General features: G+C 37.3%; 1 protein-coding gene across 3 annotated transcripts; it reads left to right on the top strand.

Annotated features, from left to right (window-relative positions):
- The first annotated feature begins 3,202 nt into the window (after positions 1-3,202).
- On the top strand, positions 3,203-9,794 carry LOC103956731 (P-loop NTPase domain-containing protein LPA1 homolog 2-like). Of its 3 annotated transcripts, none has more exons than XM_009368756.3 (9): positions 3,203-3,774; positions 3,996-4,144; positions 5,614-5,891; positions 6,423-6,504; positions 6,695-7,120; positions 7,218-7,925; positions 8,155-8,265; positions 8,575-8,741; positions 9,263-9,794. In XM_009368756.3, exons 1-9 carry the CDS (start codon positions 3,627-3,629, stop codon positions 9,363-9,365), a joined length of 2,172 nt encoding a protein of 723 aa, XP_009367031.2. In that variant the 5' UTR covers positions 3,203-3,626; the 3' UTR covers positions 9,366-9,794. The 3 variants fall into 3 exon arrangements, with proteins under 3 accessions (XP_009367031.2, XP_009367032.2, XP_009367030.2); XM_009368757.3 differs by having other exon boundaries at positions 3,206-3,774; positions 9,266-9,794; XM_009368755.3 differs by having other exon boundaries at positions 3,212-3,774; positions 8,575-9,558.
- Positions 9,795-13,809: the final 4,015 nt, after the last annotated feature.

The following is a 13,809-nucleotide window of genomic DNA, read 5'->3' as shown; positions in this document are numbered from 1 at the left end:
GTTTTGTTTATGTACTTAAGATTAATGTTAAAATAGTGATTTCACATATAGATGAGACTTTTCCGAAGGACGAGCACAGTCAGGCGAGATTCGGGGTTACGATCTAGCTACATACCAGTGAGTGGGCTTTTGGTTTTCTATATATACGTATATATGCTTTGCATTTTCCCAGATATTTGTTTTAAATGAAATTACGTTTTAAATGCCATGTCAATCGCATTATGCTTTAGAGTATGCATTAGTATAGATATGCATATTGTTGCTTGATGTTGCGGACGCCCATGTAAACTTCAGGTGAGTATATACTGATGATAGCGGATGCATTGTTTGTGGTTATACATAGATACATTTAGAGCTCATTATCCTGCACCCGGTGCTAGTGCTCCCACCCGTGGCCAGGGCCTAGTCCTTCACGTGATGTTCACCTCCCGCACCGCACACTCACCTTGGATCCAAGTTTGGTGCACATCCCTATCGTACAAACCACATTAGGTGGTTCTGACTCGTAGGTGACCCGTGATTATTCGCACAGCTTTCACGTGATCGTAGCACTTGAGCGTACTTATTTGCACCCAACCCTGTCGTACAGACCATAATAGGTGGTTTCGACTCGTGTACAGGCATATCTGATGAGCTATAGGTTCAGCTGTACAAGTCACGTTAGGTGACTCCGGCTGACATATCATTTTGCATTGATTTATTTCACCTGGCTACTTATTTCCATACTGGGATATTTGACATGGCATATATTTGATTTTCACTACTCTCGAGTGTGATTTTTATGTACGTATGTATTTTTATTTTTTGGGAAACTATACGGGTTTTACGGTGATGGGTTATTACTTTTGGAAAGAGAAATGGTTTTGAAAAGCTTTGTTTTTGCCCACTCACGTTTTCTGTTTTGCGCCATTCCAGATTATAGATAGAAGTGCGTGTTGGTGGCTCATGAGGACTCTGCGGCAGTTTTGACAGACATCCATCAATGTAGGGTTTTTTTTCATACCTTGTATAATTAGTATTTAGCTTGCTGGACTGCACCTTGGCACTTACGCTCTGACTATGTATATCTACACTCTAACACTTATTCCCGCACTTATTTACTTGTCTTGTGTGCATTAGTTAATTGGTTTTTGATTTCTCATATCTTCATATCACTGTCACTTCCACACTGCACACATGGCTATGTCACCATCACGTGACGGCCAACACGCCTCGATTTAGGTCGGGGTGTGTCCAGAAGCAATTCGAAGGAAGATAGAAAATCTAGTTGAGAGCAACTCTATTTGGTGAGAAAACTTCTTGTTCATTTGTATTGGATAGTCATTTTTTGTGTGAGAGAAAGAACCATGAACATAAACATAAAAACTGTAATGCTGATCAATTTTTTAGTAACATGATTTGTACTGGGGTGCTGCCATTTTTTGTTAGGGTTTGATTAATAGGTGTGAGTTTATTGATAAATCTTATTTTTATTGTTAATTGTATATTGTACTTGATGATAATTATGCAATAGGATAATATTGACATCTCATATTTAAAATTTATGTTAGGTGTAGAAAAAGGTTATATAAGGTTATATGAGTTCAAATAAAATTTCTCTTACTTTTTTTTGTGATAAAAAAAATTTACAAACTGGCTCTCACGTGTTCCATTTATTTACTTCCATCTCTTTTTACTAATAAAAGAAAAATGAACAGAAACCGAAAATAAGCAAACATCTCGAATTTATTCAACTTCAATTTTCAGTTTGCCTAAACAAAATTTTATTTTTCCGTTTTAATATTTAGTTGCTATTTATTGAAAATATTAAATGCATTAGATCATCTTCAAATGAGATGTCAAAATGTCAAAATAAGTAATAACTGTAAAAAAAGACAACATCAATGTTTTCCAATCGAGAAGCCAAATCTGATGTGACATGACATGAAATGACATCTCTTCTCCTGCCAAATTTGACAACAGCTTCATAAAATTTTTAATTAATTGTTAAATACTTTTTATTAATTTTTTATTGATTTAAAGCTTTGCCCTTTATATTTCTTTTCATTACCAAAGCAAGTGTAAATACTTTTATACCTTTTAATTCATTTTCTTTCATTACCAATGCAAAGAAAAGAAATATGAATTTTTATTTTATGTTTAAAATTTGACATATTCGGTGGAGAGCAAAACTTTAAAAGATATCAAAGTGCCACTTAAGCTGTTAAATGTAAATTTATGTTTAAAATTGACATCTTTTTTGGAGATGATCTTAGGGTTGGTTTGAGATTGTAATCAATGCTCATTTAATGAAATTTTCAAATGAAAAGTATACCCCCACATGTTTTACAAAATTACAATATTTGCCTCTACATTATGTCTTTGACAATTATTATTACATCATTTTTAGTCATTTAACATATTCAAAGTAATTTATATAAAAATTTATCAAACACTTAGACCAACTCCAATGGTGGGCTAAAAGCCAAATTACCCCCAAAATTCACCCCCCCCCAAACCCAATCCAACCCAAGGGGAAAATTTGGGTTGAATGCTAAATGCTAAACCAAGGCCAAATTCCCCCCAAAATTTAGCCCAGAAAAAATGTTCATAAAATTAATTTACGATAGTTTACATATTTATTAAAAAAAAAAAAATTAATTTAACAAAAAAAATAGCCTAAATTCATTCTTTAATAATCCGGGGCTAAAATTTTAGGCTAGAATGGTTGGAGCAGAAAAACTGTTTCTGGGCTAAAAACTAAATTTTCCGGACTAAAATATTTAGCTTTTAGCCCAACCATTGGAGATGTTCTTAGACACTGTTTTTATTTATTTATTTTTATTTTAATGAAAGCACTTTTACATAAAAAAGTTTACCAAACAGTCAACAATTTTATTTTACAGCTGTTTATTCTCATAGCACAATAGAAACAGTTTTTTTTTTTTTTTTTTTTTAAAGCACAACAATATCAAACTAGCTCTTAAATACTTTTTATGATTAGTTATGTCCTTTTCCAGCGTCTAATCCCAATTAAATAAAAAGTTGAATTTTTCTTTTTTTTTTCTTTAAAAAAGGTTCAAATATATTTAGCCTAAAACATTTAAAGTTAAATTAAAGGAATGAATAATAGTATGATTAATTTTTTAGTATAAAAATATGATTTTTCGTTAAGATTTTAATTGATCTGAAGTCCTTTTCCTCCTTTGAACCTGTGTACTATGTACATTAATTTTTCTCTCAGCATGCTAAAGGTAGTAATATAATTAAACTATAATTATTATTTTGCGGCAGTAAAACTTGAAAAAAAACAACTTTTCAACCAAATGAATTGTATTAGACACTTTATTATATCAAAATCGCGTGCCCACACATCAAAATATTCTCAACGTCCCACGCCTTAACACCCCACCATTCCTCCAATTTACCTTTTTCACCCCTCCTTATCCTTTACCTCCGCGCCCGGGCCCACAGCTCCCACCCTATAAATCTCGACGCCGAGGACTTGAGATTCTTGTACCGACAGGAGCCCAAAATCGTCATTCAAGCTCGCAAACTGGTGAGAGAAGAGAGAGACAAACGTTTATGAGTTTTTAGAGAGAGAGAGAGAGAGAGAGAGAGAGACTCGTGGAGGGTCGCTGTGTGCGATGCGTGGAGGGCAGGTGCTGAGTGCCCAGACAGGGAAACACCGAGATCGCGCTCTTGAAAATGGCGGATCGTCATCCCAAACCCTCAATACTCTGAACCAGCTCTCATCGTCTTCCTCGTCGCTCTTCCCAGATCACCGACTTGCAGGTCCTCTCTCTTTCCTCACATTGTCTTCAATTCTCTCTCTCTCTCTCTCATCGGCATTGCATCGAATTCTCTGTCTCTACCCATCCTTCTCGTTTTTTTTTACGTGCTCGTACCATCACATCGTCACGGGTTCATGATTAGTACTGTGTCAAATTTTGAATTTTGGTTTAAGCATTTCGATTTTGGTAATTTGACACTGATGTTTGTTTGAGTTTTTGCAGAGATGGCTGAGGCAGCGAAGGTTCTGTACATCGTGGTGGTTGACGAAGAGGACAAGAGAGAGAAAGGGAAGGATTCCTTTCGGTATACGCGTCCTGTTTTGCAGAGTTCTCTGCAACTCATGGGCTGCAAGCCCCGCCACGCCTTCAAGGTATCGAAAAAGTTTTGAGTTTTGAAATTTCTATGAAATTTTAGAACTTTTTGGCTTCTGGGTTGTGTTTTTGGTGTGGATTTGTTGTTGAATTCATTAATTTTGGGGACAGATCTGTGGTTGCATGTAATGTGTTCTGGGAATGTTCTAAATTTGTCAATTTTTGAAGGCTTGAATGTTACATGGTGGTGTTGCATGTTTAGGTGAAAGGATTCTTTTAAATTTCGGGTCAACGGAGGCTTATCGGAACTGGTATTTTAGTCAGTGAATTAGTCTTGGTTGTACAATTGGCTTTCTATAGAGTCAACCTTATGAGTCATTATCACAGATTAAGTCCAGATTCTTCATAATTTGCTTTTCAAAAAGGTGGGTTATGACCGTTATATTGTTCTTGTGTTACCTTCGACTTGACCTGTTAAAAACTATTCTTCTGGTGGAGGATTTGATTATTATTGTTTCTGAACCATCTTAACTTGTGATCTTATCATCGTGTTCTCCATTTTACTTTTTATTTCTTCCTTCAGTTTTGGTTCTTTGGGAAGTTACATTTTAACAGTTGACTTTTTTAGTGGATCTCTAACCAATAATCTCTGTTGACGTACATTGTTATGAGAGTATTTAATTGTCAACTCTAGAAGAACTTTAATTTTGAAATTTCCTGGTTTAGAAAGATCTCCCGTGTTTCATGTGTTTGACCAATGTTTTGAGGGTTTGTTCAATCTGGATGTAAAAGGGGGTTTGTTTTGTGCGAGAAATCCCTTGAACTTTGCTTACGTGTTGAGTGGTGTGGAATAAGCGAGAGTGGAAACCGTTTTAACTGAATGGGAGTTCCATTTAGGTTTGTTGTGTGTGAGAACTCCCTTGAACTTTTGTTATGTGCCGAGTGTTGTGGAACAAGTGAGAGGGTAAACGGTTTGATTGAAAGATGTTCTATTTAGGTTCGAATATAATCTATGCTTTTCTTTGCTGTTTATAATTTGTTTCTTCTTGCTGTGGTAATCTCAGGGATCATGCTTTTTAAAGCGTTGAAATGTGCGGAACAATATATGCATTTTTAAAGCGTTGAAATGTGTGATTTGTGTGTCTAAGGAGCTTTATGTTTCAACATCATTCAAGAATATGCATTGTTTTAGTAATGTCTACATTAACTGAATGGATCAGTAAACTTTTATCCCCTAATCAGCTTTTGGTTCCAGTGTTTAGTTTGTAAGACTCCATTGTAGCATTGTACAATAGCTTTGGTGCTTTAGTTTAGTTCTTTATAAAGTGATTTCTTTATTGTGTTTTGGTGTAGGTATGGTCTTTAGTTTTATTTAAATAGGGTTCACGTGGGTCATTTGGTTCATTATTAGAATAATCTTTCTGATGATAGTGTATTGTGATGTTTTTATGGACTGTACTGATTCCCATGTTTTATTTTACTTTAGAAATTTAACCACTAATGCCTGACCTATTTTTCCTTTGATCAGATTAGCCAACGGGTTTTTGAATTGATAAGAAATGAGAGTTCATCTAATGTCTTGCTGCCAGAAGGAACAGAAAATGTTCCCCCTAGTAAAGATGAGGCTGGAAACCATTTGGGTTCAGGGAAAGATGATAGAAGCAAGAGTGTTCCTTTTGAATTGTACAAAGCACGCACGACTGTTGTGGTTAGGAGAAAAACCTTCTTAGATGTTGTTTGTGATGCTCTGGCTGAGTACAAGTATGTTGGTCCCAACCAGAGGGCAGACTTAGCTTTGGCGTGCAGGTATGGAGGAGTCTTTTATCTTTATTTGAAATAAATGGAACTTACATACATGCGTTCATATATAAACTGCATTCTGTGAATAGTTTCCCTTTCCTGGCAATCTTTGCTTACATTGTGACAATTATTTCACATGCCGTGTCAACATTATGCATTTGAATGAAATATGGAAACACATATTTTATAAGCCATAACAGTGTGGAAATGTCTATGGTAACATTACTATATGACTTATTGGGAATGTTTTCGAACCTGTAATGTAACCGTGATCTTTTGAACTGTTTCTGTGGACTAGTGGCATAATAATTAGTTATTTTTGTGGTGCACCAATCAATCGAGTTCTAGTTTATTGATGGAGGGGTTTTCGTAATGCAGCTAGAATGGGAAGATGAAATCATTGTAGTGTTGGGATTTTAAAAGGGAATATTCTGTCTTACTGTATGACCTTGTGATCTTTTTTTTTTTTTGGCAATCTTTAGAGTTATAATTTCTGCTAGTTTCCTAATTTTTATTTGGATAATTGTTTCCTTGCAGAATCAGGGAAAGGAAGGAATCCGTGACTGTACTGTTGTGTGGCACTAGTGGCTGTGGAAAATCTACTTTGTCCTCTTTGCTGGTATCTGAGTTCACTAGTTCCTTGTTTTCATGATTTCCTTTTGGGTTTTGTGTAGTCTTTAAGTGTTGTAATGATGTGCTTTTACTACGTCTTTTTAATGCCTGTAGTGTAGTATTTAAGCGTTGGATGATGTAAGTTTTATGTTCTGTTATGTAAATTTGTTTTGAATGTAATCTATAAAATTTTGCAGGGTAGCAGGTTGGGAATTACAACTGTGATATCTACTGACTCAATTCGGCACATGATGAGGAGCTTTGTAGATGAAAAGGAAAACCCTCTGCTATGGGCTTCAACCTATCATGCAGGGGAGTGTCTGGATCCAGTGGCTGTTGCAGAAGCCAAAGCTAAAAAGAAAGCCAAAAAATTGGCAGGAACTCCACACTTACTTCCCAAAGATGGGATGCCTGATGGCTCTGCCTTTGGGAAATCTGATACCCGATTGTCAGATGTCGGTTCGAGTACTACTGAATTGATCAGCCCAAAGCAGATGGCTGTTGAAGGGTTTAAGGCTCAAAGTGAGATGGTGATTGACAGTCTTGATCGCCTTATCACTGCGTGGGAGGAACGGAGAGAATCAGTTATCGTGGAAGGTGTTCACTTGAGCCTTAATTTTGTGGTATGTATCTATAATGATCTTTCCGTATGTTGTTTTGTTGTTTCGTTGTTATATTTAGTTGCATCTCTCCCTCTCTCAATAATTATTTGAATTCCAGATGGGGCTTATGAAGAAACACCCTTCTATCATTCCATTCATGATATACATTACAAATGAGGACAAACACATGGAACGATTTGCTGTCCGTGCAAAGTATATGACACTGGACCCAACAAAGAACAAATATGTGAAGTATATCCGTAACATCAGAACAATCCAAGAATATCTCTGTAAGCGAGCTGACAAGCATCTTGTCCCCAAAATTAACAATACTAATGTTGACAAGAGTGTGGCAGCCATCCATGCAACAGTTTTTAGCTGCCTCCGTAGGCGTGAAGCAGGGGAGCAACTTTGTGATCCCACAAGAAACACAGTTACTGTAGTGGATGAGGAGTATAGGAACCAGTGTGCAGCCAATTCTTTGAGTTCTAAGGGGATGTTTCAGCTGATCCAGAGAAAAGGTTCGTCTAGGCATTTGATGGCTCTTGTAAATACTGATGGATCTGTGGCCAAGGCTTGGCCTATTGATTCAGTTAATAGTAATGGGAAGCCTATATTTTGCCATGGGACTGAGATGGAGATTGGAACCGCAGAGCAAGTGAATCTTCAGTTTGGTCTCTATGGGATCAGTGCTTGGCCCAGTGATGGTGGACCTAGTTGTGCTGGAAGTGTTGATGAGTCGAGGGGTGAGGGAACTGAGATTGGAAGAAGTATTCCCTCTTCTTGCTGCAGCTCCCCACGGATGTCTGAGGGACCTGCCAAAGAGGTATTTTATAGCACCAATTTCATTTTCTCCAGAACCTCTTCTATGACAGTATTCTTAGGTAGGTGTAAGCTGAGACTTGCTTAACAAGTTATCTAAATCGTGGATGAGTAATCGTAGAAATTAGTGGCATAGGCCAACAATTTAACTGCATGGACAATATAATAAGATTTGAACGATTTGTTCAGTTTAGTTTATCTTCTTGGATTTCTCATTGTTTTCTTTCCTTCAGCTGAAGGAGGACAATTCAGTGCATGGAAGTGACGAAGAGGTTGAAGAAGAGGCTGATGTAGGCAGTGATGAAGAACTAAGTGATGACGGTGACAAACGACTGTATGAAGAGGTATAACAAATTGGTTTGTTTGAAATTCTAGACAATAACTTGAACTTTATCTACTGAGGTCATATATATATTATGAGCATTGCTATATTTAGGTCATGGTAAAGGTCCACACATACATGTGCGTGTGTGTAAACGAACACATGTATGATACAGAACTTCTGATCTTAAATGAGCTTATATCTGATCAAGGCTAATAAATTTGGGGAACTTTGTATGTTTAAACTGATATAATTCTGGTTAGATCAGATGAGAGTTTGAAACTCAACTTTTTGCAAGAATTAATTGTTTAAACTTTTTACTGTTGTGCAGATAGGGTCGGTGGATGAGGAGTCTACAAAAACAGATGAAGAGTACGATGACTTAGCAATGCAGGACATGCAGGGGAATGGATACTGGATGGAGAATGATGATCGGGGAGCCAATCACAAGATTTCCCCTGTTTCTGAGGATCAATCAGCCGATAAAGAAGGGGATAAGTATCGCCAGAACCTGGATCTCTTCCTTAGAACTAGATCAGAGTCATTTTCTGAACCATTGTGCTCATACTCTTCTTTGTTTATTGAGAAGAATGAGCTTTCAATGCCGTGCTCTGGCAATATGAAAATTAGAAAACGCCGCTCCCTTAGCATTCCCGCCTTGGGAAGGCACGGGTCATTAGTCGGGGGTCCCATAATTTCGGGAGCCCCTCAGTGCTAACACCTTAGTTTTTATGGACCTTAGTGCTCTCATCACCCTGTCATTTTCTCCCTTTCTTTTTGTAGCCTGCCCTTTTAGCGTATTTAGTTAACTTAAGTCCCCCGTATCTGTACAGTAATCTATTTAGGAAGTTGCAACGGAATGTGTCATAGTATACTCATTAGCTATGAATCTATGGTAGAATGAGAACATGATTTTATGAGTAGTATGGGATGCATAGAATGAACTCAAGATTTTCGAGTTGTATGCTAAGCGCTATCTATGGTTGAATACCGACTTTGTTTTTCGTGTTTCTTTCTAGCAGGGATCGAGTTGGTTGTTTGTTCAATCTCTGTTCAAGATGCATTGCCCAACTATTCACCAAGTTGCCGAGGCCAGAAAGGGGAGGATTTGCGTCCGACTGAAAGTGCGGATATAGAGATCCAGCTTGCAAATGCAACCTGCTTCAGTGGAAAAGCGTTTCCTTTGCGGTTTTCGATGGCAGATAAGAAAGATAGTTTTGGTTTTATTGCTTCACTGGCTCATAAATGAAACGGATATTTTTTTTGTTTAACCTTATAATTGGTGGTGCAGAATGATATCGAACATTTGGCTTTATTAATCGCAAGACCTCCCCATCTGTGAAACTCGATCAGCTCTTGGTTGATGGGCAATGCATTTTGCAGAGTTATCCTCGACGGTTGATTATCTGAAACGTACAACAACAATAACAAACGCTTATGCCACTAACTAGACTTGACTGTATAAATCTTAGAATGCTATTGTGTTTGGTTTTGCGTCAGCTTCAAGTACCCTATGTTTCTTCTTAAAGTCTATCTTCTTGGTTTCCATTACCTTTTTCTATCTTGAGCTTGTCTCATAATCGTGTTTTTTAACCTGAGCATTTGCAGGTCTGTTTCGCATGCTCACACCGATTTTCTCTCATCTTCTCTTTAATCTTGTCATTGCCACGCATCCATCGCTTCCAACGAAGCATTCTCATTTTCACTACGCTCATTTTTGTACATGTTTATACTTGACCATCCAACATTTCGTGTCATTAAACACTGTTGGCTTTATTGTTGTCCTATAAAATTTAGTTGCATACGCACAACATACATGATGCACTCTTCCACTTCAGTCAACTTGTATTCTATGGTTGAGATCTTTATCCAATTTTCCGTTCTTTTGCAAGATAGATCTAGGATAACGAAAACGTTCACTCTTTGGTACTTCCTGATCTCCAATCTCACCCTTATCTCATTTGGACCCCTATTTCCTTTGAACTTGCACTATGTATACTACCTTTGACCTACTTAAGCAAAAACATTTAGATTGTAACACTTCCCGCAAAAGGTTAAGCTTGGCATTTACTCTCTCTTGTGTTTCATTTATCAACGCTCTATCATCTGCGAAAAGGATACACCAAGGGATATCTACTTGAATATATCCCATTAGCTCATCCATTACTAATGCAAAAAGTGAAGGACTAAGTTGAGCCTTGGTGTAGCCCTATAGTTATTGAAAAACTTTCACTTTGTCCTCGTGAGGTGTTACTACAGTCTTGGCTCCATCATACATATCCTTTATTTCTTGGATATGTGTTACTCATACTCCTAGAATCCTCCAGAGAATTTCTCTTGGGACCTTATCATACGTTTTTTCCAAATCTATAAAGACCCATGTGCAAATTCTTTTGCATATCTTTATATCGTTCCATCGATCTTCGTAAGAGACATATTGCCTCCATAATTGAGCATCCTAGCATAAACTTGAACTGAAACGTAAAATTTACGAAATCTTTTTAACAGGCAATTCGGTTGTTTACTTCCTCTCCTGTTTAAAAGCTGGCTGAATATTTCAATGACTAGGGTTAGACGGAGGCTTGTTAACAACTGAAGCTCATTGAAGAAGCTAGATGGAGATCCATTGATCATAACTAGAAAAGGCCATGGGGAGATGATTTCTATTTTCTGCTCACATTTCAGGAAAACTTGAACAATTGAGGGTCTTAAGCGAGTTTGGGCAATAATAGTACTAAGATGGATGAGGCTCACAGCAACTCATGTTGCATTCCTCTGTCCGAAGTAGCAGGCTTGTGTTATAGGTTGTAGAATCCCGGGGTGGGATCATGATATCAAATTTGCTTTAATACAGTTGTGTGTGTTTTGAAGTCCCGCGTCAAGTTGGGTCTGGTCTTCGGCGTCGGGTTGGGGGGAGTACGGAGTTTAGTCACGCAAAGAGAGAGATACGAAGATGGGGCAAAAAATCGCCCTGGCCTGGATAGCGGAATTTGTCTCTGCTAACCATGGTTACCATGCCGCACCTCATTGGAGAAGGCAAGGCAAGGCATATTGTTGGGTTTTCAAGTTGCATCTACAAAACAGGATACAAAATTCGCCAATGACTCCGAACCACTTTATCTCAATAATATAGGGAACTTTTAAAATTAATTGTTTTGTTTTGCTTCTTACTTTCGACTTGTGTGGATGACAAGTAGAAATTAAATTATTATGATTGGCACATTATGTTACTTAACTTAATTTCTCCACGTTTAGTGTAAATGTTTGATGTATTAAAAAATTTGTTATATTTTGATTGTTTTAAGTTGTTTATAGGGAAACAAAATGCGAAAGAGAGAGAATATTAGTGGGCAGAGCTAGAAATTAACTTCAAGGAGCACACTACTTGAATTTTAGCTCGAATCTCACTAAATCATTCGTAACTTAACTTTTGTCACATAATTTCTTGAAACTCAACTTGTATCTCACTCAGCCTAACGTCATTTATAGTTTACAATTTAGCTCAAATCCCAACCTTTCTTTATGAACCATCCCATATTTTTTTCATTTTTCTGACTCAGCCCAGCCCAACTTAGAAGGAAACATTGTTCCAGCCTAGCCCAGTCCACATTCAAAAGCTAGTTTTGTCACTGATCAATTCTTTCATATACGGTGGGTCATACATAAGCTTTACTTGGTTTAGCTTCTACCATATTTTTTATCTTCTTAAACACTCCTATTTAAATATGTCTGTTATTTTTGTTTGAGTTATTTATCTCATTATATACGAGATTTGAATTTAAGACCTCTCACTAAACCGAAATACTAAGTGACAATCTGTAGTATTTTCTTCGAATTGAACAAATAAAAGAGAGCAAAAAACTGAGCTAACAACTCACTTGGAAAAGTTTATAGAGAGGTCAAAACTAATCCAAAATTTGAAAGAAATAAGTTTCGAGAGATGGACATAGTGACACAGAGTTGAAGCAAAAGATGCAGACACGTTTGGGAAGAAATGAAAGACGTTAGAAATGCATACCTCAAAAGGAGCAAGCAAACCACCATGCTTGTTCTGAGGCCGCTCAGTCTTCCTTGTGTTTTGTCCACAAAACTTGAGAATCCGTGGTCATTTCATCCTCTGTGTGTGGGGGGCATCACATCTTTCATCAGAGAAACATTTAGTTCCACGCTACATAAAAGAGACATTCCTTGGAATATTCCATCCACATCTGTCTACTTGTCCTTCGTTTGGCTTAACTGTCACTACAAACCAAGCACAATAATAGGGGTAAAAGATGAATTGTAAATGACGTTTTATTGCAGTGGTGAAAAATAATCATGTTTATGCATTGTGGTGTGGATTCGATTTTCAACAATTACTTTTTTCCTTATAATATTTTAAAAAAAAAGGTGGAAGATGATTGTAAAATTTAATTTTAACTGGTTCCAATACAAGAATTTTAATCAAATCCAACATTTGGTTTGAAAATGTGTGTTTAAAACGTTATTCTGCTCATACGGCCTTTTGTTATAAGTTTAAAAATTCATCTGCTTCTCGTAAACTCGCCAATTGGGGGTGTTTTCTGAAGAACTTCAAGTGCTTTAAATTCTTTTTGCCCAATATTGCTTGAAAATACTATCGTCATTCTAAAAGCAGTTCCGAATAAATAGTAATTAGATTTCTGTGATGTTTGATGGCCTGCCTATGTCAAATATGGGATTGGGCAGCCCAGTAGCAGTATTTGGGTTCAGTCAAAACTCAAAGTTGACAAAGTCATAGGTTAAAAGTTGACAATAACAATTTGGATTTAAAACGGGGAAGGCTAGATATCACTGAAGCTGGTTTGTCGAATTTCCCTGAGGGGTTAAATTGATGAGGCTACATTTGGGTTTAGGACTTGCTAAGCCGAAAAGTATAGGGGTGAATGGTGTGCTTTTGGGTCTCCGATTCTCCGAGGACGTAGGAGTGGCCTTGAGAATGTATTGGGAACGACCCGATGACCGGTTTTCTGCGGGAGAGACGAGATGGAGCACGAAACACCTGAGATTTGGGAAATCTCAAGTGATTTCCCAAGCCTCCCACTACTCTGTATGTCAGCGGATAAGCTAGAGTTTTGAGTTCAAACTCCAAGTATGTCAACAACGAGAAAAACGAGCGCGAGAAATCATTTTGGTTTTAGACATCAAAGTTGACACAATATTTGTACCAGGGATGCTAGGAGTGCTCCATACTAGCAGAGAATGAACTTATGCATTGCAACAGCTGCAAACACTGATCACTTTAATTAAAAACTAAACTCAAGTCAATCATTCTGAGTTAATATTACAACACTGCCGAAGAATTGATCTCTGAAGAAATCCTTTCTTTGGTGTGAGCAGGCCGCGGGATCAAATCTTGAAGGTGCGCACAGTATAATCCTTCAACTGAAAAATCTTCAATTTCCCGAGGAGTCACTCCTTTCTGTTGTTCATTAAATGAAGGAAGACGAACAGGCAGAACGATGGGATAATCACACTAAACAACATACGGAAAATACCAGTTGCAGCAAGTTGTAGTCGTTGCTGACTCCATGAACTTCTATGAATA

Source organism: the organism of the source record quoted next, unplaced genomic scaffold (genome assembly GCF_019419815.1).
Source record: "Pyrus x bretschneideri cultivar Hongxiangsu unplaced genomic scaffold, Pyrus_bretschneideri_v1 Contig5, whole genome shotgun sequence".
Lineage (NCBI taxonomy): Eukaryota > Viridiplantae > Streptophyta > Magnoliopsida > Rosales > Rosaceae > Pyrus > Pyrus x bretschneideri.
The sequence above is the reverse complement of the archived record's forward strand: the minus strand, read 5'-3'. Positions and strand labels throughout refer to the sequence as shown.

Coding starts and splice junctions, on each gene's coding strand:
- LOC103956731 (XM_009368755.3), top strand. CDS start 3,627: ATGCGTGGAGGGCAGGTGCTGAGTGCCCAGACAGGGAAACACCGAGAT. Junction 5,892..6,422: donor GACTTAGCTTTGGCGTGCAG/GTATGGAGGAGT, acceptor GTTTCCTTGCAG/AATCAGGGAAAGGAAGGAAT. Junction 8,266..8,574: donor ACAAACGACTGTATGAAGAG/GTATAACAAATT, acceptor ACTGTTGTGCAG/ATAGGGTCGGTGGATGAGGA.